The sequence below is a fragment of the Canis lupus genome, chromosome 16, assembly GCF_003254725.2.
Source record: "Canis lupus dingo isolate Sandy chromosome 16, ASM325472v2, whole genome shotgun sequence".
Lineage (NCBI taxonomy): Eukaryota > Metazoa > Chordata > Mammalia > Carnivora > Canidae > Canis > Canis lupus.
The window spans coordinates 12,411,503-12,439,041 of record NC_064258.1 but is presented as its reverse complement, the minus strand read 5'-3'; the positions used below and the strand labels follow the sequence as shown (position 1 = coordinate 12,439,041).

The 27,539-nt window shown below is 50.7% G+C and overlaps 3 protein-coding genes and 1 long non-coding RNA gene across 28 annotated transcripts in view; 2 read left to right on the top strand and 2 right to left on the bottom strand.

The window, feature by feature from the left end:
* The first annotated feature begins 312 nt into the window (after positions 1-312).
* CYREN (cell cycle regulator of NHEJ) lies at positions 313-7,113 on the top strand. 6 transcript variants are annotated; one of them, XM_025464155.3, is made up of 6 exons: positions 330-610; positions 1,279-1,513; positions 2,275-2,350; positions 2,863-2,985; positions 3,216-3,448; positions 6,627-6,743. In XM_025464155.3, exons 2-6 carry the CDS (start codon positions 1,407-1,409, stop codon positions 6,670-6,672), a joined length of 585 nt encoding a protein of 194 aa, XP_025319940.1. In that variant the 5' UTR covers positions 330-610; positions 1,279-1,406; the 3' UTR covers positions 6,673-6,743. The 6 variants fall into 6 exon arrangements, with proteins under 6 accessions (XP_048951161.1, XP_048951162.1, XP_025319940.1 ...); XM_049095205.1 differs by lacking the exons at positions 2,863-2,985; positions 3,216-3,448 and adding an exon at positions 6,904-7,113 and having other exon boundaries at positions 318-610; XM_025464156.3 differs by lacking the exon at positions 6,627-6,743 and having other exon boundaries at positions 341-610; positions 3,216-4,131.
* Positions 4,014-20,429, bottom strand: TMEM140 (transmembrane protein 140). 7 transcript variants are annotated; one of them, XM_025464147.3, is made up of 4 exons: positions 20,291-20,429; positions 20,079-20,168; positions 6,019-6,063; positions 4,014-5,484 (listed from the first exon to the last, which is right to left on the bottom strand). In XM_025464147.3, exons 1-4 carry the CDS (start codon positions 20,342-20,344, stop codon positions 4,894-4,896), a joined length of 780 nt encoding a protein of 259 aa, XP_025319932.1. In that variant the 5' UTR covers positions 20,345-20,429; the 3' UTR covers positions 4,014-4,893. The 7 variants fall into 7 exon arrangements, with proteins under 7 accessions (XP_025319932.1, XP_025319934.1, XP_048951158.1 ...); XM_025464149.3 differs by lacking the exon at positions 6,019-6,063; XM_049095201.1 differs by lacking the exons at positions 20,079-20,168; positions 20,291-20,429 and adding an exon at positions 15,936-16,116 and having other exon boundaries at positions 5,917-6,063.
* LOC118350876 (uncharacterized) overlaps positions 10,602-27,539 on the top strand; it is a 36,200-nt gene continuing 19,262 nt past the window's right edge. Inside the window, exons 1-3 of the long non-coding RNA XR_007402798.1 lie at positions 10,602-10,742; positions 11,034-15,481; positions 20,361-24,842. This is a non-coding gene — a long non-coding RNA (uncharacterized LOC118350876). The remainder of the gene's footprint in view (positions 10,743-11,033; positions 15,482-20,360; positions 24,843-27,539) is intronic.
* AGBL3 (AGBL carboxypeptidase 3) overlaps positions 17,168-27,539 on the bottom strand; it is a 65,542-nt gene continuing 55,170 nt past the window's right edge. For 13 of the 14 annotated variants that reach the window (XM_025464161.3, XM_025464162.3, XM_025464164.3 and 10 more), the window contains one exon: positions 25,570-27,409. In XM_025464161.3, coding sequence (XP_025319946.3) covers positions 26,986-27,409 — 424 coding nt within the window. In that variant the 3' untranslated portion in view covers positions 25,570-26,985. Of the gene's footprint in view, positions 17,353-20,078; positions 27,410-27,539 lie in introns of those variants that run through there. The other variant, XR_007402797.1, reaches the window with a different exon arrangement.

Below are 27,539 nucleotides of genomic sequence, written 5' to 3'. Positions count from 1 at the left end.
GGGGGAGCCCCAGGGCCCGGCCCAGCGGGGAGCTCAGAGGGGCCCCGAGTAGGGTCCGCCCGAGACGCAGGGAGTCCGGGGCAGGGGGGGCGGCTGCCTGCGGGCGGCGAGCGGGTCCCCGCGCGGGCGCAGGGGGGCCGGAAGTGGGGCGCGCGGGGGCGGCGGGGTGGGGGTGGGGTGGGCGGGGGCGCGCGCAGGGCCGGCCGGGTCCCCGCCGCCCGGAAGCCCGGAGGCCCCGGAAGCCCGGAGGCGGGGAGGCCGAGCCCGAGGAGCGCGCGGTCCCCCGAGCCTGGCCCTGCACCCCCCCCCCCCCCGCCCCTCCGCCCGCCCGCCGCCCGGTGGAGGTGGAGGTGGAGGTGCCCGTGCCCGTGCCCGCGCGTCCCCTCCGCTCCCGGCTCCGGCTCGGCGGGCGGCGCGGGTCCGCGGGGATCGGGGCCGGGCTCGCTCCGCCTCTGCCCCTGGAGCCCGGGCGGGGCGGCGGCCGCTGACCGGCGGGGTGAGGCCGGGGCGAGGCCGGGTGAGCGGCTGCTGCGGGGCCCCGCTGGCTGCGCCCAACCTCCTTGCGACCTTGCGCACTTCGCAGCCCCTGACGGGGTACCCCGCCTTCCAGGTGAGCGATAAACGACGACTGGGAGAGGGCTCCCGGCCTGTCTCGGCTGACCTCTGCCCCAGTGAGGTCCTGGGCGGAGCCCTGGGCTGCGGGGGGAGGGCGAGCCTCGGACCTCGGACCTCGAGAGCCCAGGGCGGGGACTGAGTCTGGGCGGGGCGGGGGGGCCGGGCTTGGGGGTGCCCCGAGGCCACGCCAGGCCTCCCCAGGCCCCACCCCCTTCCCCGGCCCTCCTCCCTCCTCCTCCCCGCCGCCCTGCCCCTGTCCCCGCCCCCTCTGGTCCCTGCCACCCCTCCCCCATCCCTTTTGCCCCTCCCCCATCCCTGCCCCTCTCCCGGATCCCTGTCCTCCTCCCCATCCCTGCTGCCGGCTAGAATCTGGCCTGTCAGATGAATCTTTTGGATTAAGGGAGTGTGGGTGAATTAAAGTGGTCCTGGGGTTCCCTGTAACTGCACCAAGGTCGAGGAAATGACGGGTCTGGAGTTGGGGAGGTGAGGGAGAGAGGATGGAAGATACTTTAAGGGTGGGGCAGGCTGGGCACCCCGGGTACAGCCAGCATCTGGGCCCTGCTCTTTGCCCAGCTAACCTCTGGCCTGTCCTGACCAGTAATTACAGTTGATGGCTGGGAGTACTCTGACTTACTAGAATTCACTAAACTTTGTTCTTTGTAGGAATTAAGGTATGACTCCTATGCAGGACAAACCTGGAATTCCTGGTGTGATGAGAATGGGGTTTGCTGTCCTGATTTAGAAAAGCAAGTCGTTAAGCCTGGGCTCTGACTTCAGGAAAGAAAAGAGAAATGGAAGCTGTAAAATCCGGGGATAAGAAGAGGGTCCTTCCCGCATGGATGACAACCCAGGAGACCCCCAAGCCAAAGAGGGCAGTGCAGGGAGCTGCTGCAGCAAGGTGGGGCAACTTCTGGTTGGGGACCTGGGGAAACAGGAGGAGGGAGGTTTTGTGGGCATCACACTTGCTGGGGCTGAACCTTCCGGTGCTGGGGGAGCAGGAGGTGGTGGGTGTTCCAGGGTCCCAGGCCCCAGCTGCCTCCGCAGGGTGCTGGTGCAGCTCCCCGGCCAGGCCTCAGGTGTCAGCTCCCAGGCAGCGCTCCCCTTCTGGCTAATGCACAGTAGCCAAACTCTCAGACACCAGTTGTCCAAGGTGCCGGTGTCTTCATTTGCAACAAGCATTGTGACCTGACCGTTAAGTGGTCAAGTTCAGTGGACCAGGGGCCAGTCTGCCTGCAGGAAGATCAGGAACAGATGAGCAGCAGTCGCTGGAGCAGCATGAAATCAGCTGAATGATGGTGGTTTGGGGGAGTCCTCAGGCCACCAGGGAGGGAGCGTCCCTGCATCCTCCTAGGCCCGGCACTCAGTGCTCCCCTCCCTGGCTCTTCTTACTGACCCACCTCCCTTCAGACCTTCTGGGTCCTGCTTTATAGTGGCCACGGGTGCAGGTGGGTTTTGGTCATGACTCGGCCTGATAACCTGTCATCTGACCCGCTGGAGTCCGTTGTGTGGGGGCAGGGACTCCAAGGAGCGGCCTTCATGCCCTGTTCCAGTGGCGGCAGGTGGGAGGGCCCCGGGCTGGGACTCTTGCTCTCCTTCTCTTCCCCCTTGTGAGACCTGAGACCCGCCTGTCCCCATCTGAGCACCATGCCTTCCTTTCAGACTGCCTGCAATGAGGACTGCGTACTGCATGAGCGAGGCTGAGATGGTAGACGTTGCTCTGGGGATCCTGATTGAGGTAAAGTCCACTGTGGCTCTTAGTCATGATCAGAAACTGCGCTGGGCCCTCGGTTAATGGCACCAAAAGAGACGCCCTGCGTTCTCAGGTGGCCTCGGGGAACCCCGTCCCCTGTCATCCCATGTCTTCCACCTGTCCCGTGTCTAGCACATCTCTCACGGTCCCACTCCCCTTGGCCTCTCCCTGTGTGAGATGTGACTCAGTGTTTGGGCGGGACACCTGGGGCGGGAGTGGCCGTGGGAGGGAGGGCAGCTGTCCCTGGCGTGACTGGGCTGGTAGCTGGAGGCGATGGGGAGCCTTTAGATGCTTATGTTCTTGGCGGGGTCTCAGTTGGGTGAGGTGACTCCTTATCCGAATGCCCCCACCCAGGTCTTCTGGCTCCTGAAGCAAATAGGGGTTGTATCACCGTAGCATTGTGTGTATGTTGACTGGGTACTTCTGTATATATTGGCTCACTGAATCCTTGCTGTCACCTGGCGATGGTTATTTCAGATATTATCCCCATTTTACAGATAAAGGAATTGAGGCCCAGGCCTTTTCCCATAGTGACACAGCCAGCAAGTGACAGAGCCAAGGCCCGCACTCAAGTTTTGTGTCCTGTGCTCCTTCCTGTCACCCCTGCATTTCCAGATATGGTTTTCCTAGTGTTCTTTTCCACCCTGGTATTCCTCAGGGGCGGGGAGGGGAGGGGATGGGGAGGCTCTGATTTAGGAGCGCCGCTTGACCTGGTCACTTGACCTGGTCACACGCTGGCTTCACAGTGGCTTCTGCACACGCTCTGCTTCGCCGACGATGGATAAACCCGCACGTTCCTTCGGGAAACAACACAATGTCTGTTTTCCCTGTTGTCTCTTCTACTCCACAGGCCCGGAAACAGGAAGAGCCCTGGGAGTCAGTGACTCCGGCTGGTGCTGATAAGCCAGAGCTGTTCCCAGCCCGCTTAGCGTGGGCCCCGAGTTCCCCTGGGAGTAGAAGTGAGGATGAGGACAATGGGAAGGAGGCCCCTACTCAGGGCCTCAGCCCCCAGCAGGGACCCGCGGGGCCTGACTCTGCATGCCGCTCAAGCCCTGACCAGGACGAGGATGAGGACATGCTGAAGTACGTCAGGGAAATATTTTTCAGCTAAAGGATACACTTCACAGGACTTTTTGCTGGGGCCTGAGGGAAGCCGGCTGCCTGGCCCTGCCTGCCGGGGCCTCCCTCCCCCGACCTCCTTGGAAGGCAGGCCCCGGATGCTCTGAGCCCTGGGCGCTGTCCTGTTGGGATGCGCTTCCCCTGGACTCTCTGTACTGCGCCTCCTCCACCTGGAGGGTCAGCCCCAGGGAAAAGGCAGACATGGGGTCAAACCCACTGGAACCAAGGGGTTAACTTACTAATTTTGAAAGGAGGGAGAGTATGGTGGTGAAGTTCACTGGAATTCCTACCGCTTAAGGAGGAGGCCTATTTTAGACCTAGTTTCCATGACTCGAGCGGCCCTGGAGGCAGCTGCCCACCCGGTGCCACTATGCTCTGCTCTGCCTGGGGCCCTGACTGGAAGGCCTCCTGCCTCCGGCCCGCATCCCCACCTCCTTCCCTGGCTGGCTCCACCTCGGTCCCTGGGCAGTCGTGAAGCCCGAGTGGGGCTGCAGCCCATGGGAAACTCTTAAGGACGAGACACCCAGAGTCCATATTTCTGTCTTTATTCAGTGTGGCTTTTGACAGGCGTGGGACGAGGCAGTCCTTTGCTGTGCGGGGTCGTCAATGCGCTGCGTGGAGAAATACAAACAGTTCCCCAAGGCCGAGATTGTGTTTCTGTCCTTTCCAGTTCTGGGTGGAGAAGGGAAGGGATGCGGCTTCGGTGTGCACTGGGACTGTTCTGCTTGCCTGGGTCACGTGCTAGGAGGGAGTTGCCCCCCGACCCCCTGATTTGTCTGGTTTCAGGTCCAGGAGACCCTCAAAGCCACCAAGGCCTCAATTTGTGCCCATGGCTTCTGTCTTGAGTGAATCCCTCAAGGGGTCACCCCTGGGCCCATCCCATGACACCCACCATGGAGAGGGGGAGCTTGCTCACCAGGGCCCAAGGGAGACGCCGAGGCGCTCTTGGCCCTCTCTCTTGTTCTCTCTCTCTCTCAGAATGTTCCCCATTTGTAGCCATGAATCCTCACTGGGTTCCACTTTGACATTTGGCAGATTATCCTGGAAATCAGGCCTCGTGACAGGAATCTCCTGTCATTCTGAGGATGACGTAAGAAGGCCTGCTCAGATCAGTGCATTGAAGCAGGAGTTCTTGTGACCGTGAGCTACGCGGGTTTGGGGTGTCCTTGTGAGCCCTAGAAGCCCCGTAGGACGGACAACCCTGCACTCAGGTTGTCCTGCCATTGCTGCCTCCTGGCTTTCTTGACCTGGGGTACCCCACCTTCACCCTGGAGGGGCCCCGTCTGCTAGAGCTTGAGATCGGCATTTGCTATGAAACAGGCTGAGAAGACATACGAGCCCCTCGGTTTTCTGGCACCTTCTCTGAGCGAGGTTCAGACTGAACTCTGGCAATCATGTTTTTGACAGAACTAGCAGCTGTCAAGCTTGCTCTTGTCCTCTGCCCTCTGAGGGAACACAACCATGGCCATCAGCAGGAGGACGAGCAAGGCCTGGGCAGCACCCAGAGCCAGGAACCCAGGCCCCAGGAGGGAGAGCCTGACCCACTTCCACGTATAGGCGAGGAAGAGGCCCAGGCCACTGGCCAGCAGCGCAGACGCCATGGCCAGGAAGCCCACCGCCAGCTGCCATTCTCCGTCGTTACCGTTGCACCAGGCCAGGAACAGAGGCAGGGGGACAAAGAGAGAGAAGACCAGGGCCCCATATGCACCCAGCCTGGCCAGGGCCAGGCCGGCCCGTGGCACGCCCAGGGCCTCCAGCTCGGGGAACTGGTGACACTGGAGGGAGCCGGTGCCCTCGTTCCACAGGCAGAAGTTGTAGAAGCCGATTCTGAGGTTGGGCAAGTCCGTGAGGTTGCCGGCCTTCCAGAGGAGAGCGTAGAACAGCAGGGAGATGACCACCACCGTGACTAACATGATGCCCAGGAAGAGCAGCTGGTTGCCCCGCCTGGGCCTCGGGAGGGCCATTTTCTCCTGCCCTGTGGTCCGCTGCCTCCTGGGGACCTGCGGGAAGTCACATCAGTGAGTGCCCGGGCTCTCCCCCAGCCTCCTCACAAGCTCAGGTTCTCCCTTCTGGAATTCCAGGAGCATGTGGACCGCCCTCCCAGGCACAGGGAGCAGGGAGTCCAGGAAAGTTAGGCCTCCACTGCCTAGCCCGGGGCAGATGGGGGTGCCTGTGGCTGACCCCTGCCCTCTGAACAAAGGCCTCGCTGCCCTTTCCACCGCAGGCCCCTGCAAACGTCCGTGAGGAAGTCTCTCAGGTCCTTCCGAGGATGGGCTTGTCAGGGGTGAAGGATGGGCTTGTCAGGGGTCCCTGGGGGCCAGGAGCTGGGGGACGGCCGAAGGCACAGGGGTCCCCAGTTCTCAGGGCCACAGCCATGCCACCCGGGGGCTGTGAGAACCACCGTCAATGGGACCCAGGCAGTCAAATCAGACCTTCTAGGGTTGGGGCCAGGCCCTGGTGGTTCTAGAAGCTCAGAAGCTCATGCTCACAGGAGCTGGGGTTGAGGAGCTCTGCAGACTGCTCTCTCAGCTCACCTGCCCTGCTCTGGGAGTCAGGACTCGCTGAAGACAAGACGCCACCTGGTCATGAAATCACACAGTCATACTCACTACTTTCTTAAGTGTCTGTGACATTTTCTCCCCCTGAGGACAACGGTAATTATCGGGATCTCGGAAAATAATTTTTAAAAGAAAAAATACAAAAAAAGAGACTCTTATCCCACCACATACATAAAACCACTATTAATTCCCTACCGGTAGTTTTTTCCTATGTGCTGATGTTTTTGTTAAATAATTATAGGGTTGACCGCAACGATTTTCTCACTGAATATTCTGAAACTTTCTCAAAGCTGTTAAATGGTCTTTAAAAACATTAATGGCCGCATTATAGCTCATGAGCACATGATTGACTTGTTTCCGTTCTTCACCATTATAAACGACAGTCCCGTCCTATGGTTCTGACTTTGCCTTAGGCCAGGTGTCCACGAGTACGGTCACTGAGTCCAAGGTAGAAATATTTTTTTAGTGATTTTACTGCATATTGCCCAATTGGTCTGCAGAAAACTTAACTGTAGCCCCTCTCATATAGCATACACCTTCCTCATCAAACCTGAAAAATCTTTTCACTCCATTTTTACTCCTAGGACTTCCCTAAATTGGCCTCTACAACAGTCGTCTGCATATTTGTAAAATATGGAGTAAAACAGCCACCGACCTGGAGTGCTCAGGAACTCCCGGCTGCCAGCCTCACTAGACACCAGGTGCAGGGGACAAAATCTAGAGTGGTGTCCTGGCGTGGGGTGAGCGGGGGGGAGGCTGCCTCGGAAGGGACCCTGGGAAGGAGCAGCCCCCTCCCTGTCCCTCAGCTGCCTGGAAGGAAGGGGCGTCTGGCCACATCCCTCATTTGTTCTGCACAAACAGAAAATGCCCAGGCGGGGAAGAAGAACACTCGTGAGGGGGCAGGATGTGAGCCGCCGGGGCCACCAAGCCAGAGGCCGCAGACGGCAGGGGACAGCTCCCGAGGCTGGCAAGCCCATGGCGTGGCTGGGAGACCCACCCTTGCTTCATAGCTGGACAGCTTTGGATTGTCCTCCCCTGGTGGCAGGGACAGGGGAGCAGCCTGGGGCCTAACAGGGCCACTGGTTTCATTCACAAGGAACTGTCAACCTGGTCACCGCCCAGAGACCGCACCTCCTAACACCATCACACAGAGGACAATCCTTCACCCTTCAGCAGGTGGCTCTTCAGAGACCTGAGTAAGTGCAAACAATGAGATTTCTCAGTAACTCCTTAGGCAGAGAGCTGGGGACGCTGCCTGGGGGCCAGGCCGGAGCCCCCTTAGGAGGTTTCGGATTCATGAGGATGTGGACACATGGGGACGCAGGCTGCGACGACCAGGGCCCACGGCTTCTTCAGGGGAGCTGGGCAGGGAGGCCCTGCAGTGGAAGTGTGAGGGGCCTGTCCCCCCCGCCCCCTTCACTGCCCCCTTTGGAGGCCTGAATTAATGAAACCCAGGAGGCCTGAGGTTCTTGGAGCGCTGGTGCTGCACCGCAAGGCCTCCCAGGTCCTCAGGGGTCTTCAGTGTTCCCCGGGCCCCGCAGGGAGGGGTTTGTATGGTTCTGCATATTTAACCAACACATGTAAGAACCTGTATCTGTGGTTTTTAGTGGATTTAGGTATCAGGGTGTGGAACAGGTTTCCAGGCTGGAACCCCCTTTTGAACAAGGGTTTGATAGGAAACGAGGTTTGACTAGCCTCCGCTGTAAATAAATAAAAATTAAAAAAAAAAAAAATCTTTAAAAAAACGGGATCCCTGGGTGGCGCAGCGGTTTGGTGCCTGCCTTTGGCCCAGGGCGCGATCCTGGAGACCCGGGATCGAGTCCCGCGTCGGGCTCCCGGTGCATGGAACCTGCTTCTCCCTCTGCCTGTGTCTCTGCCTCTCTCTCTCTCTCTGTGTGTGTGACTATCGTAAATAAATAAAAATCGTAAAATCGTAAAAAAAAAAAAAAAAAAATCGTAAAAAAAAAAAAATCTTTGACTAGCCTCCGCTGCTTATGCCCAACCGAGCAGGAGCGGGGCTGGCTTCCTAGGAACGCTCCCTCTCATCGCCCCTGTTCCAAGCCTATTCCACCTGGGTTCCAAAACTTGCTATTATTAAGCACTTTTGACTTGAAGACAGAGCCCCCCCACCCCCACCCCATGCAAAAGGCTTGGGGCCCCAGAGGGGGGATGGTGGCAGCTGCCTCTGGGCCTCTGGCCGAGGCTCCCTCCAAGGCTCCCTCTGCGGGATCCTGGCCTTTGGGGTTTTCTCTCTTTCTCCCAGCTGCCCTTTGGGAGGTCTTCAGTGGAGGCTGCACTAAAGAAAGATGGAGCTGGGAAGCCCGGGAGCGGGGAGCGGCGCAGGGGGAGGAGGAGGTCGCCCCTAGTGTCCCTTTTCCCTGGTCCTTACAGGCATAGAGTTCAGGACCAGCTCCTGGGGTCTGGAGCTTACAGTCAAGGCCACCTGGCGCCACGTGCACCTGCTCCCTGTGCTGCACCCCTGCTCTGTTCAGCCGCGAGGTGCGGGCGGCTCCATCCCTGAGCCTGCTCCCCAGCCCACCCACTGTGGGGTCCCACCTGCTGTCTGCCTCCAATGCTGCTGACCTCCCCCAACCCCCTCTGCCATCTACCTTATCCCCAGGATGGTGCCTGAGACACACTAGGAACTTTTTTTGAATGAGCTTGGGAGGGAGGGAGGGAGGGAAGGAAGGAAATGCCCCGTGGCATCCTGTAGTCCCTCCCCGCTCCTTGTCACACACCCACCCTGACAAGCCAGCAAAGCTGTGGCTGCGGACCCCTGGAGAGACTTGGGACCAGCGGACAGGGCTGGAGGCCAGTCGTGGCTCCTTTGTCTAAACGTTTGGAAGCAAACAGGTGTTTGGCTGGAAAGCCCCATGGCGCGCTTCTCTGCTGCCCTCAGGGCCTGGCCCTGGCTCTTGTGGCTTTGAACAATCCTAGTAATCCCGTTCCACTGGGAGCTTTCCAATCCTTGGGACGGTAACTGGGAAGGCTGTTCAATCGCTGCTGCTATTTTTTAGCTGAACTTTTTTCCGGTTTATAATAAAGCAGTAGATGCTGATTGTAAAAAAACAAACAACAGCAACAACAACAAAAAACAGAAAAATTTGTGAATGACTAAAAATCATCTATAACTTTGGGTGGCGGTAGGAATCGCCACTGCGGACATCACACTTCCTTCCATGGCGTTGTTTGACGCAGCGGGGCTCACAGAAGTCTGTGTTTGCATCCCACTCCGCAGGTGCCCAATGCACGCGGTCCGCTGTCCGACCTTATTCGGCAAGACTAGAAGTAACTGCGCTGGACTTTGTGGATCCTCATTTCTTGCTGGATGTTGTGGATCCTCATTTCTTGCCACTGACTTGCTTCTCAGGATGCCTGAGGGGCCCTCACACTGCCCGGTCACGGAATCCCAGGGCACTTTCCACGCTGTCCTAGTACGCTTGTTCCCCTGCTCGCTGCCTCCCTCTGTGACCCTCGCACGCATGCATCCATCACACGCCCATGCACGAGTTCTCGTCCATCACTGTGCAGATCACGGCCTTCCTTCCATGCTACCCTTTCCTCATGTCCCAGTGACTGGGACTCCCACAAAACCCCCTTCTCCTCTACTCCGTTTTCTGTAAGAACAATATAGGAACTGTGACCTAAAGATTTGTTCATAGTTAGAGCTTTTAAGTTTCATATGTGATTGACAAATTGGTTAGAATTATTCTATGAAATCAAGACAAGTACGTTCAGCCAGAAGTATATTCAAAGAAACTCAAAACTAGCACTTATGCTTGAACTTATTAAAATGTTATGTTGGCTGGCAAAAAAACCAAAAAAACAAAAACAAGCCAACCCCCCGCCCCGCCCCGCATCGGTCCATTCTTTTCAGTTTGTTCTTCCTGCCCTGGGTCTGATGACATCCAGCACCCAGAGGGGCTCCAGAGCCTGGGCTTGGGTCTCTTGCCAGGTGCCTCATTCATCCGTGCATGCCCGTCACGTGCCGTGCCCCGCGGTGGCCTCGCAGAGCACCCCTGCACCTCTTTAGGCCAGACGGTGGCTCCTCCACCAGACATGGGGCTTCTAGTCCCCTTGGAACGTGTTGCCGAGCTCCGTGTGCAGCCCTGGTTAGCACCTCAACCTTAACAGGCCCAGCGGCCAGCACCCCTGGGGCCCCCTTCCCGATCTCCACAGCTCTCCACCTACCGTCCTTAGCCTTTCCTTGTCCCCCCTCACTCGCCCCAGTGAGGTGGAGGCAAGGAATTTGATCCGCTGCCCATTCCTAGGTGTCTGTGGCCAGCTGGCCGTTTATCTACTAGAAATCTATCTTTTACTGCTCTGGCCCCGGCACCAGGCACCCGGTAGGCACTCAAGGTCTCTTCAGTGACACGTGGATGACCGGATGGATGTTGCCAATGGCACACAGACTTGCTCAGACTCCTCCCCGTGTTTTATTTTTTTCCCCACCTACATCTCTGTCCTGGTGGTCGTCCTCCTTCTGGCCCCTCATTCTTCCATGTGATGGGAGCCCTCTACAAGATGCTCCTTTCTCGGATGTGTCAGCTGAGCCGCACAGTGAGAGCACACGAGGTACGGGGCCCTTGGAGGCCAAGGGCTCGGCCACGAGCTGTCGCCACCAGGGCCTACAGGGCTGCCTGGTGGAGGCCGGATCGTATCATTTTGGTGTTGGAACAGAAGCTTGGAAGAGAAAACAGGTGGGTCCCTAGGTTGCTGTCAGTTCTAAGTTCACCTCTGGGGGCCTTTTCATTAATGGCTTCGGAAAGCTGGAGGGGGCAGCAGTGGGAGAGCATGGAGGGCGAGCTTCAGGAATTCTCTGGGCAGTGGAAGGCCTTGAGCACCAGCTCTAACCGGATCGCAGGCTCATTCATAGTTGACACCAGGCCATACGTAGCCCTCCTGGGCGTTCCCTGAGAGCCGGGCCTGGGCTGGGCCTGTACTAGGTGCCGCCTCATTAGGTTCTTAGGGTTCTCATCTCTGTTTTCCAGAAGAGCACACAGGGAAGGTCCCCAAGCCCCCGTGGCCAGTGGACAGTGACACCCGTCCGGCAGGAGGCCGTAACAATTAGGGACCTGTGTCCATGGAGCCGCCAGCAGGCCTGCCAGGCACTGCCATCCGGAGACATGTGGAATCGGGGCTCTGGGTTCAAGTCCCAGGTCTGCCCTTCACCTGCTGTGGTCCTTCACTTCCCAGGGCCCGGCATTGTCAGCGTAAAGCGAGTCCACTGGAACCGGTTCTGGAGGCGTCCTAGGAACTGAGTGAGATGATGGTGTGTGGTCCGGGGAGCGTTATCTAGGAAGCACTAGCTCCGTCACTGTCATCACCGAGAGGAAACTGGAAGTCAGAGAAGGGAAGGCCAGGGCTGGGGCCGTGGGGTCCGCATGGGTCTCGGAGTCGGCCCCCTACCCCCTCGCCCCTGCATCCCTTCTGGAAGGCGCCGCGGGCCTGTGCCTGGGGTGGGAGCGGGAATCCTGTCCCTACGTGGGATTGGGGTGAAAAGGAAAGTGGGGGCAGGCGGAGGAAGGGGGCTGGGAGTGCAGCAGGAGCAGAGAGAGGGGGAGGACCTGCAGGGGGAATAGAGCCAGAGGACCGGTGGGACAGGGTTGGGCGGGCTGAGCACTGTGTGGTGAGCAGAGGCTGCGGCCGGGTTCCTCTCCCTGGCCGGACACAGGAGCAGTGTGGTCATGGTCTGGGTGTGGCTCTGACACAAATAAAAGGGAAGAAGAAGGGGAAATGTGTCATATTTCCTTTTGCTGAAATATGAGCCCGGGTTCCTACTGTTCAGAGGGGGTGGGGGCAGCGCCCGGGTTCCAGGCCCCAGGCCAGCCTCCCACGCCCGGCTGATTTGACTTACTCAATTCTGCACATAAACAAAAGCAGCTTCACTGGCAGAAACACTAGGACACCACGAGGCTGCCCCCCCCGCCCCGTAGGGTCAAAATCATGGGCCCCTAGAGCCCCGTGACACCGAGAGGGCCCATCTCAGTGGCTCTGTTGATGTTCATTTGCTTTCCGCTCATTTGTTTTGCCAGGTACCAGCCCTCACAAGCAGGTGATCCAGCTACAGGCGGGGCTGGAAAATAATTCAGAGGGAGACACGGTTCTTCTCCCTGAGTCCATGCCTGCACCTTGGACCCCTTCCATCTGGTCCTTGTGGTGGGGCTCCCCTGCTAGTCTAGTCGGCGGGAGGCCGAGGTTGGGGTTCACAGGACCTGATGCACAGTCTGGAGGCAAGTAGTCCTGGAGACTAGGGCTGCTCATGGTCCTCCTGCCCAGCCCTCTCCCCGACTCCCCAGGGAGAGTCACACCCCCCTCTTACTGAGGAGGCGGGGGGGGGGGGGGGGGTTCCACCTTCTGACCCCATTAATGGCACCTTCTGGATGGTTCCCTCTGCTGTAGGCCTTCTGGAATCTGGCAATCGGGGCAAACCAGGGGCCTGGCTTCACGGAGCCTGCCTTCTCGTTGGGGAGACCAATGCCAATGGTATACTTTTAAAAAGATAATTGTGACTTTTAAAAACGATGTGGGAAGGAAATAAACAGGATGAAGTAAAGGAGAGAAGGTGACAGGAGGAAGGCATTCGTCTCCCTCAGTGGATCAGGGAAGGCCTGCACGTGGAGGAGACGTTGGGTTTGAGGCCTGAGGGGTGAGAAAGAGCCACCCTGAATGGGGCCAGGGGCAGAGCCTTCCAGGAAGAGATAGCAGTTGTCATAAACATGCGGTTGGGAGAGGAGCTGATTTCCAGGACCGGGGTGGCTGCAGCCCCATGACTGAGATGAGGCCTGGCGGGTGAGTGGACCCAGGTCACTGAGGGCCTTGTAGGTCAGGGTGAGAGGTGCGGAGTATAATCTTCTGAGTGTCCCGTTAATGCCTGTCCCTGTGCACACAGGGAGCTGGGCTCCCAGGCAGCAGGCTGAGGGCACAGGCTGGGCAGAGGCCCGGGGTGACCTCACTCCCATGCTGCCAACTAGCCCTGCGGGAAGCACCAAGGCCTCCCTGAATGGAGGTAGCTGCACCCAAGAGGAGGAGGAGGTAGAGAGGAACAGTCACTAAGACCTAGATCTTAAATTTTGCAAGAGGTTTGTAGACAGTTGGCTGGAGAGATGGTCCAGGTTCCCAGGAACCTGACCTCTATCCTCACACAGGAGCACACGGTTGCTCTGTGGTGAGTTTGTAATGCATCCAAAAGGGCTCCAAGATGCACCCAAGTAACTCCAAGAAAGCAAATCCTGCCAAATGGAGTCATGATGCTGTGTGGCCTCCCCCTCCAGCCTTCGGGGCCAGTATTTGGGAAGCTCAGGAAATGTCAGTCTCAGGGCTGGCGTGGGCTGTTCCTTCCCGCCCTCTGCCCGGTTAGCACCCCCACCCCCCTACTGCTGCCACCCACACGGAAGGTGGCTCTCCTCACAAAAGCGCTGGGCATCTCGGGATCACCTCCCAAAGTCTGTTGAAGTCTAGGTTTGGGCTGACAAACCGAATTCCCTGTGGACTGCCACCACACGTGGGGCTGCATGGGGCCTGGCCCAAGGCCTGGTTCCCTGCCTGCACAGCACCCGTCAAGCTCAGTTGCTAAAGAGAACGTGCTGTCCATGTATTCGACGATTAAATTTGCAGGTATTTGTCACACTTATTAAATCACTTGAAAATATACCATTCTGAGGCCGACAGCAGGCCAGAGTCACTGAACTAAAGTAATACAGATCCCAGGTAGATTCCTAGAAAAGATGGGGGAAACTGGGCCCAAACCTCCAGAAAGGTAGTAATCCGCCCCCCGACCCGGGGTACTAGGATGGACAGCTCAAGAGTAGAGGATCTCAGAAAAGCCACACATAGTTCATAACTATGCTAACTTCATAGTTAATATGTGATAAAAGTGGCATTCTAGTCCAGTGGAAGGTTTTCCATTAACCCATGCGAAAGCAATCGATGAGCTAACTGAAAACAAAACTAGTTTAAGTCCTCCTCTCACGCCACATACCAAAGTAAATTTCACGTGAATCCAAGCGTGAAATGTGAACTGAGGATAGAAAGGAAAGATCTGGAAAAAAATCAAGATCTGACTTGCAAACAGGAAAAGAGCACTTTGAACTTAAGAGCAAACTGAAGTCACAAAAAAGTTGTACAGATTTAACTGCTTAGAAAGATACATTTCCATATAGCAAAGGCAATATAATAAAGTTGCAAGTCGGTGAGTGTGGCAAGTATCTGCAATAAACATGAAGTGATCCATATTACTAATACACCTGCTGTTCATACAAATAGATAAGGAAAACATTAACCCCCATAGAAACGGAGAAAGATGTGAAGACGTTTCAGAAGAGGTCCGCCAAAGTAGGTACCTTTTACCAGATGTGTGGGAGCTTCCCTCCACCGAGCGATTCTCTGTGACACTAGCTGGTGTCCTATTTACCTGAATTCTGATACTAACCACTCGAAGAGAGTGCCAGGTCCCAAGGGCAAAGGGCTTAGTCCCAAGAGAGCCACCTCCCCACCTCCAGAGGCCCTTCATGACCTGGCTCGAAGGATGACATCACTGGGCGTGGGTGACTAAATGTCCAGCCGGCCTGCCTCCCCACGGGTTGTGGGGTGAGGCTCTAGGAAGTTCCCCTCTAATCCCAAGGTGGCCTCCCCTGGTGACCAAACCCCATCTGCAGGGACTTGTCAAAATTCAGCTCATCAACCTAAATCCAGATATGGCTGAAAGGAGTTTGTTGCGACTATTATCACTTAGGAAATTCCAAGGGTTTGGGGAGCTCCGTGCCAAGAAGAGAAAGGCCAAATACATAACCTTCTTGCACAAATCACTAGATCTCATGAGCTAACATGAAAAAAGTCTATACCTTTGGTAATATAAGGGAAGATATGCCAAGTCAAATAACCTCTGAGTTTTCCTATCAAACTGCAGGCGAAAGTGGCTGACAGCAGGTGTGGGAAGCCGGCGTGTTCCTATGGTCACCGTCACGGGGGAAGGGGGGGAGAGGAGTGGCACAAATGGTGGTCAAACACTCATGCAAGCTTTCCAGGAGGCCATCTGGCAATACGCACAGAAGCCCCTCAACACCGTCCTATCTTGTTGGCCTACTCATTCCACTTAGGAGTTCACGGAGATGCAATCCATGATGATGTACAGGAATGCGCAGCACAGAATTGGGCAAAAGGTGTGAAGGAACTTGAGTGCCTGCCACCGGGAGGCCACTACGGCAGGTCAAGGCGATGGGAGTCTTGCAGACTCTAGGAAGGCCGGGGCTAGAACCGCCCTAGGTGGCAGGACTGGAGAAAGAGCCGAAGGAAGCATAGCCAAGCCTCGGCGGGAGGCCGTGACACCCATCCCCGGGGGGTGGCACCATGGACAGTTGTTCTCTTTCTGCGTGAGAAATAGTTCCAGAATCACGTGTTTCTGTAAAAGTGAAACGCAGCAAACAGCCTTCACGATGAGGTAAGATAAGGCAGGCGAGGCTGCGGAGGACGCCGGCAGGGAATAGGGGCGGGCGGGATCCGGGGTCGTCCTACCTGCTGCAGCTGGCCCGGCCCGGGGCCTGGGGAGGGATGGAGCGGGGACGAGATACTGCGAGGTGCACAGTAGCTGTGCGCGCGCGCGTGTGTGCGCGTGTGTGCGCGTGTGTGCGCGTGTGTGCGCGTTCTTCCCCGAGGGAGCCCCTGGTTTCGCAGGTGAGTCAGTCTAATGGAAGTCCTCGAGGCAACAGAAGCAGCAGCCGAGCTCGAATGGGGGGCGCGTCCAGTACCTGGAGAGGCTCTGGGCCGGGGCGCCGGGCCCCGCCAGCTGCCCCGCCTCGGACGGCCCGTGGGCGCTGCTGCGGGGGCTGCGGGGGCGCCCGGCGCCCGTGGGGGGGGGAGGCGAGGGGCGGAGCGGCCGCGGGGCCGGTACTTACGCTCCGAAGAGGCCGGGCGGGGTCGGGTCTCCGCGTCCTCCCGGTCGGGTCGGGGCCGCGCTCCCGGGGGCGGCGGGGGGCCGGTGCCCCGCGGGAGCTCGGGCGGTGGAGCCGGAGCTCGGGTGCCGCCGCTGCCCCCGCCCCCCGCTGATTTCACTTTCATTTCCCCGCTGCCGGGGGCTCGTGACTTCGCAGAGGAGGGGCCGTCCTGAGCCTGCCGCTGAGCCGGACGCCCGCCCCGCGCCCCGCTGCACCTGCTCGGCCCCCGCCGCCCCCGCCGCCCCCCCCGCCCCCGCGGAAACCCGCCCAGACCTGCGGCCACGGGCTTCCCCGGGCCGGCACCCCGACCTCGAGGTGGGCGCGGGGCCGCTGCTGGGGGGCTCCCCTCCCGTCCCCGCGGGCTTCCTGGCGCACGGGAGCGGCTGCGAGGTCCAGGCGGGAGCAGAGCTGGCTCAGGGCGCCGAACCAGAGCCCCCCCACCTCCCCAGGCCATTTCTTCCCGCGTTCAGTTCTTCTGAACCCAGACCCTAGAAAGCCGAGGTCTGCTAGGAGAGAGGCCCTGGGGTCAGGCCTCCCTGCTACAGGCGAGCAAAGTAGCTCACCGAGCATCGGCATTGGAGTCCCACCTGTGAAACGGAAACTGCCTACCCGCCCTGGCTGTTGTGCAAACTGGAGATACTGTGCGGGTGCCGAGTGCTGGGTGCCGAGTGCTGGGTGCCAGGGCTGGGTGCACAGTGATGGCCCCCGTGAAGATTAAAAGCAGGATTTCTAAATACTTAGTGATACTGCCCTTCAAGGCAGAGACAAAATTAACTTTCTGGCACATCTAGATAAAATAGTTCCTGTGAAAATGGAGTGCCGGTGAGCACAGTGATGTAGTCTACAAGAGACGGAAAAACATTTTTAAAAATGTGTTTGAATATAACGCCCATAGTTTCCAAAGAATCCAACAGTTCTCTGGAGTTCCTTATGAAAAGCCGCAATCGCAAGCTCTCCCTTCTCCTCCAGAGGCAAATAGTTGCACCTGTTTGAGCGGGATCCCTTAGGTCAGTTCTCAAAATTAACCTGCTTGTATCCGGCCCTCCCGGTTTTCCAGTTTCAGGCATAATCTATTGACTCTCAACTGTAACAGATGAAGACTTAATTTCTTCTCCCAGACTCCATGTGCCTCAAACGGGTCTTATCTTCCTCCTCCTTCCAAACTGGGTATATGAAGATTTTGTTTATTCATATTTTTAAAGATTTATTTATTTATTTATGATAGAGAAGCAGAGAGAGAAGCGGGCTGCATGCTGGGAGCCTGACGTGGGACTCGATCCTGGGACTCCAGGGTCGCACACTGGGCCAAAGGCAGGTGCTAAACCGCTGAGCCACCCAGGGATCCCCTGAAGATTTTGTTTAAATCAGTATTCAAGGTCTGCAAATATAACACACAGTAGGGGAACCACGTAAAAAATTGTGACTTTTTTTTTTTCCTTCCCCATGTAACTGTTAATCTTCCCTGAAGATGATAATTGCCTTAATTCGTTTGCTTGGACTTCTATGTACTTAACACCAATCCAACCTGCAAATTAACTGAATAAAGTCCAAGGACATTTAAGTGTTGAATACATGAACAAATCAGAAATTACAAATTTCAGAAAATTACAAAATAAGAAACAAATGGTTGTAACTTGCAAGTCCCTTAATCTATGAATTTAGAACTGATAAAAATACTGATAGGTTTAACTCTGATGTCTTTACTGTTCCAGTTTTTCATTGTGTTAAAACTAATATTACCAATAAAGTTTCTTGGGTAAATATTAAGCTACTTTTACAGATTTCTAATGATATATTGAAATAATCTCCACCCCCTCCCTCAAATAGCCTGCCTGGTTTTATAAACTGTCAATGATGGTTTAAATAATAGTAAAGATGCAATGTTTACATCCTTTCATTCTAGGGGACTCAATGAAAGAAAAATAATGTATCATAATTAAGTTAAACCCACCTATATTTAAAAAATGCTCTCAGGAGTTATAATTCTATTAAACATCAATTAAGAGCAAACAAAAAATAGCAGCAATTAAAGTGTTCAACACAGGTAAATCTAAATTGCTTTTTTAATGTTTTTTTTTCAGCTGTACTCTGACAAATCTTGCATATATTTAAAATATATAACATAATTTAATATACATATACATTGTGGAATGATTACTACAATCAAGTTAGTTAATATATCCATCACTTGACTTATTTTTTGCGGGGTGGTAACACTTGAGATCTACTTTTTAAGCAAACTGACAGATTAAGAAAATGTGATTCTATATTATATAGTCTATATCCTTATATATATTGGGATATCACTCAGCCATGAGAAAGAAATCCTGCTTTTGCAATAACATGGATGAAACTGGAGGACATTATACCAAATGAAATAAATCAGACACAGATTAATACTGCAGGATCTCATGTATGAAATCTAAAAAAAAAAAATCAAACCCACAATAACATAGAATATAGCTGAGTTTATCAGAGGCTGGGTTGAGGGGAAAAAGGGGAGATTTGATCAAATGATATAGTCTTTCAGTTTATAAGATGATTCTGGAGACTAATGGACAGCATGGTGATTATAGATAATAGTTATGTATTGTGGACTTGAAATCTAAATTACTTTTGAAGAGAAAAAAAGCAGATGTCCTGCCGTGGGTGTGGATGTTCAGGGGTCAGCTGCATTGATGTCTGAGTTAGACCTGCATGTGACCCTTAGTCCCTGTGAATTCATGGCCTAACTGTCCTCTTTTCCTTTGGGAAAAAGGGGGAGTTGCCATCATCTGAGGGATTTTCTCTAAAGAGTAGGTAAACTTACCACCTGAGCACAGAGATTTTATGGGCTCCTTGGAAGGGTTTCAATCCCTCTTTGAGCATATATGTTCATTTATTTATTTGTTTATTCATTTGAGAGAGTGCGTGTTTGCGCACAGGAGTAAGTGGAGGAGGCGCAGAGGGAGAGGGAGAAAGAGAATCTCGAGCAGATTCCCCACTGAATGCGAAGCCTGCCACAGGGCTCGATCCCACAATCCTGAGATCATGACCTGAACTGAAACCAAGAGTTAGATGCTTAATCAATTCAGCCACCCAGGTGCCAGGATCTTGTCTGTTCTTAAAGAACAGACGTTATCAGGGATCCCTGGGTGGCGCAGCGGTTTGGCGCCTGCCTTTGGCCCAGGGCGCGATTCTGGAGACCCAGGATCGAATCCCACGTCAGGCTCCCGGTGCATGGAGCCTGCTTCTCCCTCTGCCTATGTCTCTGCCTCTCTCTCTCTCTCTGTATGACTATCATAAATAAAATAAAATTAAAAAAAAAGAACAGACGTTATCACATAATAACATGGCAGTTTGGGGAGGTCACTCTTTGATTCATTTTTGAGAGGTCTCCTGGGTCCTCAAGTGAAGAGGTCATCCTATTCACATTTCTCTTAAGTGCTGCCAAACAGAGTTTGTACCTTCAGAGGACTGGCCTCTATGAGAGGTGACTCAAGAGATCCACAGCCTTGTATAAACTCATTTAATCTTTTCCCTGACATAACAATGTTCTTCAACTAGGACACAAGAGCATTTGGCTAGCTCTTTCATATTCCTTAAAGTATGGTGGCTTCTTATTAAAAATTTTTAAAAAATCAGAGCAGCGTATACTGAAGGGAAACCCCAAAGGGCTTGGTCTCAAGTAGTCAGATACTACCACCGGAGCCCTGCTCTAGGACCAAGCTGGAAAGATATTTTTGTGGTAGTCCAGAGATGCTCATGGCTGCAGGGCCACTGAAGCTTGTTGCTTGTTATTGGTGTCCGGTGGACCACAACTATCTGCTTGGAACCCTGTGGAGTATTCTATTTCTAAAACAGACTAGAGCCTTCCAACCCAAGCCAGACTAGCAGTAAAGCAGAGAAGGGAGGCCCGGTTGATTAAAATGCTACACCCCAACTTTGTTTGCTGCTACACACACACACAGACACACACAGTCCATTTTGTATTGTGCACTGAGGGAAATATAAAAACGCTAATCGCAGCTAGAGGAGACTAACCCACAAGCTCTGGCCACTGTAGGCCCCACCTGACACTATGCAAAACCTAGAGGATCCAAGTAGCGGCACGCTATAACCTACCTCCTCGGCATGCATGGGGAGACGTGTGTAGTACAGGACTCCTGGGCCCATATTCTGGGGTGAGCCTCCTTCTTCTGAGTTAGTTTCCTTCTGCAGGTTCGAAGCCAGATAATACTTGTCAAGGTCACAAGGATCTCCCTTCCCTGTAGGCTTGTGTGAGCCTGTGTCTGGTCAGTGCAGACAAGCTGGGTCGGAGGGGCGAAGGGACTCACCAGAGGGGTTGCTTCACTGTTAAGAATCCAGGAGAACTGCTCGTATCTTAACATTTCCTGTTTTTTTCAGTGGAGCTCTGCTGCAGTGGAGTCCAAGCGCTCTTGGTGAGGTGACTCATCGACCCAGGCTCCTTCTGTCACATGCTGCCATCGTCAGCGCAGAGTCATCTTAAGACCTGTGGTTACCTCTTTGGAGGAAGCATATTGTTCTCTCAGCTGAATTTGCCATCCTCTGTTTCCCTCTACAGAATTTCACTGTCCTAGTATCTCTCCAGCAGACTGAGGCCCAGAGCCGCTCTTGTCCATTACCCAGGACGCTGCCATGAGCAATTTTCTCCACACAGCCTTTAGCTCTAGGAGGAACAATCAGCAGAGACCGGTGGGGGGATCCTGCAGGTGCCAGAGTCTGGCCCACCTGTTATTGTGGAGAATAGAGGTGCTTGCCAGGCTTAAAGATGAGGGGTGAAGATGGCCAATGTTTAGTCAAGTGATAATTGTTTATAATTTATTTGAAACCAGGAAACAGGCTCTTGACTATAGAGAACAAGCTGAGGTTGCTGATGGGGAGGTGGGGCGTGGGTTAAATAGGTGATGGCCATTAAGGAGGGCACTTGTGATGAGCACTGGGTGTTTTTTTTTTTTAATATAAATTTATTTTTTTATTGGTGTTCAATTTGCCAGCATATAGAATAACACCCAGGGCTCATCCCGCCAAGTGCCCCCCTCAGCGCCCGTCACCCAGTCACCCCATCTCCCCACTCACCTCCCCTTCTGCTACCCCTTGTTCGTTTCCCAGAGTTAGGGGTCTCTCATGGGTTGTTTCATCATAGAAAGCCCTTTGCCTGAGCTAGATTGGTGACAACTTCAGGACCCTAGCTCCTCCAGACGTCACTGCTGCCCTGTATGGGGACTCAAAGATGATATAGAATCTGGGTCATGTTTGCCAAGAGGATGGTGTCACAGTAGATACTCAGCCCTCCTCTTTCATAGTGGCCTCGATTTTTTAAAGGATTTTTTAAAAAGGATTTTATTTATTTATTCATGAGAGACACAGAGAGAGGCAGAGACACAGGCAGAGGGAGACTCAGGCTCCCTGCAGGGAACCCCACGTGGGACTCGATACCTGAACCCCGGGATCACGCCCTGAGCCGAAGGCAGACGCTGAACTGCTGAGGCACCCAGGTGTCCCTAAAGGATTTTTTTTTTTAACCTAGAATTTCCGGTTGTCCGTTTCCTTTCAGTTTGCAATTCCATTTTCCTCTGGTTTCAATAGTTTCTGTAAAGAAATCAGATCCAATTCTTACAGTTTTTCACTTGTATGAAATGTAGCTTCCCCCCACCCTCTAGCTGCTGTTACAATTTTTCTTTTATCTTTGGTTTTTACCAGCTTGACTATGATGTGTTTAGGTATGGTTTTCTTTGTATTTATCCTGCTTAAACTCTGCTGAGCTTCACTTCAGCAGATTTCTTCAAATATTGCTTATCTCATTCTCTTTACTCTTCTCCTTCTGGAACTGTTACACATTAAGAGTTAGAGACTCCATATCCTGAGTGTCTCTTACCCTCTATTCTGGCCTTTTTTTTTTTTTTTTTTTTAAGTTTCTAAGTTTTATTCTAGATAGCTCCTGTTGACCAGTCTTAAAACTTATTTGGTCTTCTGTTCTTTCTAGCCTGTTGTTAAACCTATGTAATGAATGATTAATTTCAGATATAGTATGACAATTTGATTCTTTCTTAAAGCCTAATTCTCATTGGAAGAACAAAATTGTTAAAATGTCTTTGCTACCTACAGCAATCTATATGTTCAATGCGATCCCTATCAAAATATCATCAACTTATTTCACAGAGTTGGAACAAATAATCGTAAAATTTGTATGGAACCAGAAAAGACCCTGAATAACCAAAGGAATGTTGAAAAAGAAAACCAAAACCAGTGGCATCACAATTCCAGACTTCGAGCTCTGTAATCATCAAGACAATGTGGTACTGGCACAAAAACAGACACATAGATCAATATAGAACCCAGAAATGGATCCTCAGCTCTATGGTCAAGTAATCTCTGACAAAGCAGGAAAGACTATCCTAAAAAAGTCTCTTCAATAAACAGTGTTGGGAAAATTGGACAGCCACATGCAGAAGAGTGAAACCGTACTATTTCCTCACATCATACACAAAAATAGACTCAACATGGATGTAAGACCTATATGTGAGACAGGAATCCATCAAAATCCTAGAGGAGAACTCAGGCAGCAACCTTTATGACCTGACTACAGCAACTTCTTGCTGTAAGTAAGTAATTTGTATTACTAGCAACTTCTGCTAGACACATCTCCAAAAGCAAGGGAAACAAAGGCAAAAATGAACTATTGGGACTTCAACATAAGCAGCTTTTGCACAGCAATGGAAACAGTTGACGAAACAAAGTCAACTGACAGAATGGGAGAAGATATTTGCAAATGACTTATCAGACTCGATCACCAAAGAATAATCCAATCAAGAAATGGGCAGAAGACATGGGCAATAGCCATTTCTCCAAAGAAGACATACTAACGGACAACAGACACATGAAAAAATGCTCAACATCACTCGGCATCAAGGAAATATAAATCAAAACCATGATGAGATACCACCTCACACCTGTCAGAATGGCTAAATTAACAAGCCAGGAAATGACAGATGTTGGTGAGGATGCAGAGAAAAGGGAACCCTCATACACTATTGGTGGAAATGCATGCTGGTGCAGCCACTCCAAAAAACAAAAAGGAGGTTCCTCAAAAAGTTGAAAATAGAACTACCTTATGCTTCAGCAATTGCACTACTAGGTATTTACCACAAAGATACACATTTAGTCATCCAAAGGGGCACCTGCATCCCAATGTTTATAGCAGCAATGTCCACAATAGCCAACTATGTAAAGAGCCCAAACGTCCATTGACAGATGAATGGATAAAGATTTGGTATAGAAATACAATGGAATACTATTAGCCATCAAAAAAAAAGAAAAAAAAAAGAAAAAAGAAAAAAGAAATCTTGTCATTTGCAATGATGTGACAGGAACTAGAGGATATTATGCTAAGCAAAATAAATCAATCAGAGAAAGACAATTATCATATGATCTCATTTATATGTGGAACTAGGAAACAGGATCATAGAGGAAGAGAGGAAAAAATAAGACAAAATCAGAGAGGGAGACAAACCATAAGAGACTCTTAATCATAGGAAACAAACTCAGTGTTGCTGGAGGGGAGGGTGGGAGGACAAGGTACTGGGTGAGGGGCATTAAGCCTTAGGGCACATGATGTAATGAGCATTGGGTGTTATATAAGACTGATGAAATATTGACCTCTACCTCTGAAACCAATAATATGTTTAGTTTAAATAAAAATAAAGCCTAATGTTGTGTTGAAATGCTCCATGTTTTCATTGATTTCACCTTTAATGTCATGTAATTTTTAACATAATGGTCATTTGGAAGTCTTTTTCTGTTAACTCCATTTACTGAATTATCTCTGGGTCTGCTTCTGTCTGCTTTCTCTCTTGACTATTGGTCACTTTTTTTTTCCGATCTCCTAATTTTACATGCCAGACAAGGTGTTTTGATACATTGTAGAAGGGCTGGATTATGTTATCTTCAAAGAATGTTTAGTTTTTTTCTGGAAGAATTTGTATTACTAGCAGATTATCTTTATTTTAATCTTTGTTAGAGTGTTCTATTCCAATTTTGTCCTTAGTCCTAGGATATAGCCCTTGCTCCTATGCATGGTCTTTACTCACAGGACATGGTTTTTCTGGGGTTTCAATTCAATGTTGAGGATTTTCACCAAGGTCTCTATATTCTGGGTTGGAACTTCAGTGTCTGCCAGGACTCTTTTCTACTCTGTTTACCATACTCTTGCCTTTACATAAACATCTCAGGATATGGTCAAGAACCTGATGGGAACTTCTACATAGTTTAGGGGCTACTTTTCTGTGGTTCATTCTTTTTCAGTACTCTGCCTCCAAATTTCAGTTATAATAGCAGATTCAAATTCTGATCTTTATTTTTTCTGGCCAGTAAGATTGTTGGGTTCCACTTCTCAGAACAAGGGTTTGGAAAAAATGCCTCTAGAGAGAAAAGTGGGAGTGAATGTGGAGTTTATCCCATATATGCCTTCTCACAAGCATCGCCGTCCTGCGCTATTCACCATCTATTGCCTGAAATCAATTATTTTATGTAGATGATTTGGTTTTATAGAGGGTAGGTTAGTCCATTACCAGGTTTTTGATAACGGATGGAATTGGACACCTTCATTCATTTTTATAAATGGGTAGCAATACAAATGTCTTTTCATGACTTGATAGCTCATTTCTTTCTAGTGCTAAATAATCCATTGTCTGGATGCACCACAGTTTATTTGCCATTCCACTACTAAAGGGTATCTTGGTTTCTTTCAGGTTTTGGCACTTATGAATAGATCTGCTAATGACATCCACATGCAAGTTTTTCTGTGGACATAGGTTTCAAATCCTTTATTCTGACCAAGGACTGTGACTGCTGGATCCTACATGAAGAGTATGTTTAGTTTTGTAAGAAACTGCCAAACTGTCTTTCAAAGTGGCCACGTCATTTTTAAATTCCATACTCGGAAATCATCCTCTCTGCTTCTATCTTCTGTTAGAATTGTAGAGATTTGGTGTAATGTCTTAAAATTTTTGTAGAATTCAGTCAACCCATTGGGGTCTGGTGATTTCCCTTTTGGCAACTTATTGATTCAATTTCTTTAGTTGACATATGCTTATTCAGCTAGTCTATTTCTTCTTGTATGAATTCTGGCAGGTTGTGTCTTTCAGAGAATTGGTCCGTTTCATATAGGTCAACCAATTTGTGGGTAGAGAGTTGTTTGGAATATTCTTTTATTAACCTTTTAATGTCTATGGAATCAACACTGATGGTCTCTCTTTTATTTGATATTAATTTGTCTTCTTTTTTTTTTCCTTAGTTAACACTGCCAGAAGTTTATACATTTTATTGACAATGACATTATAACTTATAATTATTTAACATTATAAACAAATGAACTATTAAGCCATGAAAAGATATGATGGAATTTACATGCATATTACTAGTGAAATATGCCAATCTGAAAAGGCTACACATATTGTGATTCCAACTATGTGATATTTTGGAGAAGGTTAAACTGTAGAGACAGTAACAAAGTGAGTTGCCAGGGCTTAGTGGGGAGAGAAAGATGTATATGCAGAATATTTAGGGCAGTGAATATAAATAAAACTACTCTGTATGATACTTTAATGATGGATATATTTCATTAGACATTTGTCCAAATCCACAGAATGTACATTAAGAGTAAACTCTACTGTAAACTACGGGCTTTGGATGGTAAGGATGTATCAGTGTAAGTTCATTAGTTGTAACAAATGGTGGGCGATGGTGATAATGGGGAGGCTATGGATATGTGAGTGTCAAGGAGTTTATGGGAAATCTCTGTACTTTCTACTCAGTCTTGCTGTGAACCTTCTCTAAAAACTAAACTTTATTAAAACCCAAAATAAAACAAAACCAAAAACATGGCAGTTACTTTTTTAACACCACCCCAGTGAGCTCTCCTTGAATCCTCTTTGGGGCTTCAATTGGAATTGTTGAGAGTAGACCACCCAACCTTAGATTTTCCCAGTTCCATCCTGCTACCATGGCCTAATTAGACTTGTAGCCTGTAACTTTGATGCGCCTCCTCCTCTACCTGATTCTCTCTCTGCTTAGCCTTATCCTATAATGGACACCACTGTTGACCTGTGACTCGTTTTCTCACTTATCACATCCATCTTGATTTGTTTGACTGACATACCAATTTCTCTGCAGTGTCTTTGAGGAATTCCATAATGGTGGAATTCTGGAATTCATTATGAATGACAGACCGTGAGATGCTCCATTTGCTTTCGCATGAATAAATGGCTGCAGATGTACATTCAACAGCTCGAAAGCAAACTGCACATCTAATCTTTTACATTGTTGCTACATTTTGAAAAGTAAAATGACCCTTGTAAACCATAATTATGCATTTCAGTGCTATTTTGTGACACTTTTGTTCTGTGCAATGAACAGTATATAGCATTTTAATTGTTGAAGGTGTACAACTTAGCACTTTATGCACCATCTTATTCTGTAATTATTTTAGTCTTGTGTGTTTTATATACAATTAAACAGTAGTCTTCTAGTGGGGAGAAATGTCAAATGTCTTTTATATCATTGATAGTTTCTAGCACACTAAAGATAAAACAAATTCAAGAAAAGATGTTGGTTGACTGATTCATTAAGTTCCTACCAGGGATGTTAAAGTAATTGATAGTACATATCATTCCGTCCTTGAGTTCTTAGTTGTTTGGTGTTCTATGTACAAGTTGTTTTGAGAGAATTCAAAAGTTCATAGATTTTTTCCATCTTGACAAAAATTAAATATAAATAAGTGATTTGAAATTTTCTGTATTTTCTCTGGATTTCTTTTTAAATCTCTGAAAGATGTTGCCACTAAAGAAGATGGGTTATCTAGAATTTGTAGTTTAGTATATGCATATGTAATGTGTAAGGGGAGAAATAGAGGGATGGGGAAGGCGTTTCTTTTTTCTCTTTTCCTCTTCTTTTTACTATGTAAGCATATGGTATTTTTCATCCACAGTTTTCAGAGCAGCATAAAGTTAAATTATTTGTCCGTTTGGAACTTCAAATAGAAGGTGCGTTGTCCATGATTCTTATTTGGTTGTTCATCCCTATTTTTAGTTGGATGTGGAGCTATTTGCATAGAGTTTTGCTTATTGGATTCTTCAGCTTGAAGATTCTTTTCTTTGATAATATCCACATCCTTTTTAAAATTTGAGGGAGTAGTCTCCTGTTTGAAGCTAAGAGGTTTCATGTCTTTAGTCTTTGTGGCCTTGATTTGAGAATGTTTTCTCTTCTTCTTGGGTGCTTTGAGCAGTGAAAGACTTTCAAATGACTTCTGGGACATAGACTGGAACCACTCCGGAGAGCTTACCATTAGATTTCTTTGGTTTATAAAAGGGTGATTTCTGGGTGCTATCCAGGATGTGCTGTGTCTCCTTATATTTATGTAAGTAGCTGGCTTTAATCTAGGAAAGAAATGAAATACGTGAGTTTTTGTCATGTACTCTAGGTATTTGTAGTCCTTAGGTATCTGTCATAGTTTAAGTCATATTTTTAAATCCTTTGGTGAATTCATCTTCCTTTAGGACTTTTACC

Excerpts from the sequence above, each read along its gene's own strand:
- CYREN (XM_049095204.1), top strand. The coding sequence starts at position 1,407 with ATGGAAGCTGTAAAATCCGGGGATAAGAAGAGGGTCCTTCCCGCATGG. Across the intron at positions 1,514-2,274 it reads CAGGGAGCTGCTGCAGCAAG|ACTGCCTGCAATGAGGACTG; the intron begins GTGGGGCAACTT and ends CCTTCCTTTCAG. Across the intron at positions 2,351-6,626 it reads CTCTGGGGATCCTGATTGAG|GACTTCCCTAAATTGGCCTC; the intron begins GTAAAGTCCACT and ends TTTTACTCCTAG.
- TMEM140 (XM_025464147.3), bottom strand. The coding sequence starts at position 20,344 with ATGTTAAGATACGAGCAGTTCTCCTGGATTCTTAACAGTGAAGCAACC. Across the intron at positions 20,169-20,290 it reads ACAGTGAAGCAACCCCTCTG|AAGGAAACTAACTCAGAAGA; the intron begins GTGAGTCCCTTC and ends TCGAACCTGCAG. Across the intron at positions 6,064-20,078 it reads TCCCCATGCATGCCGAGGAG|GTGGCGTCTTGTCTTCAGCG; the intron begins GTAGGTTATAGC and ends TTTCATGACCAG.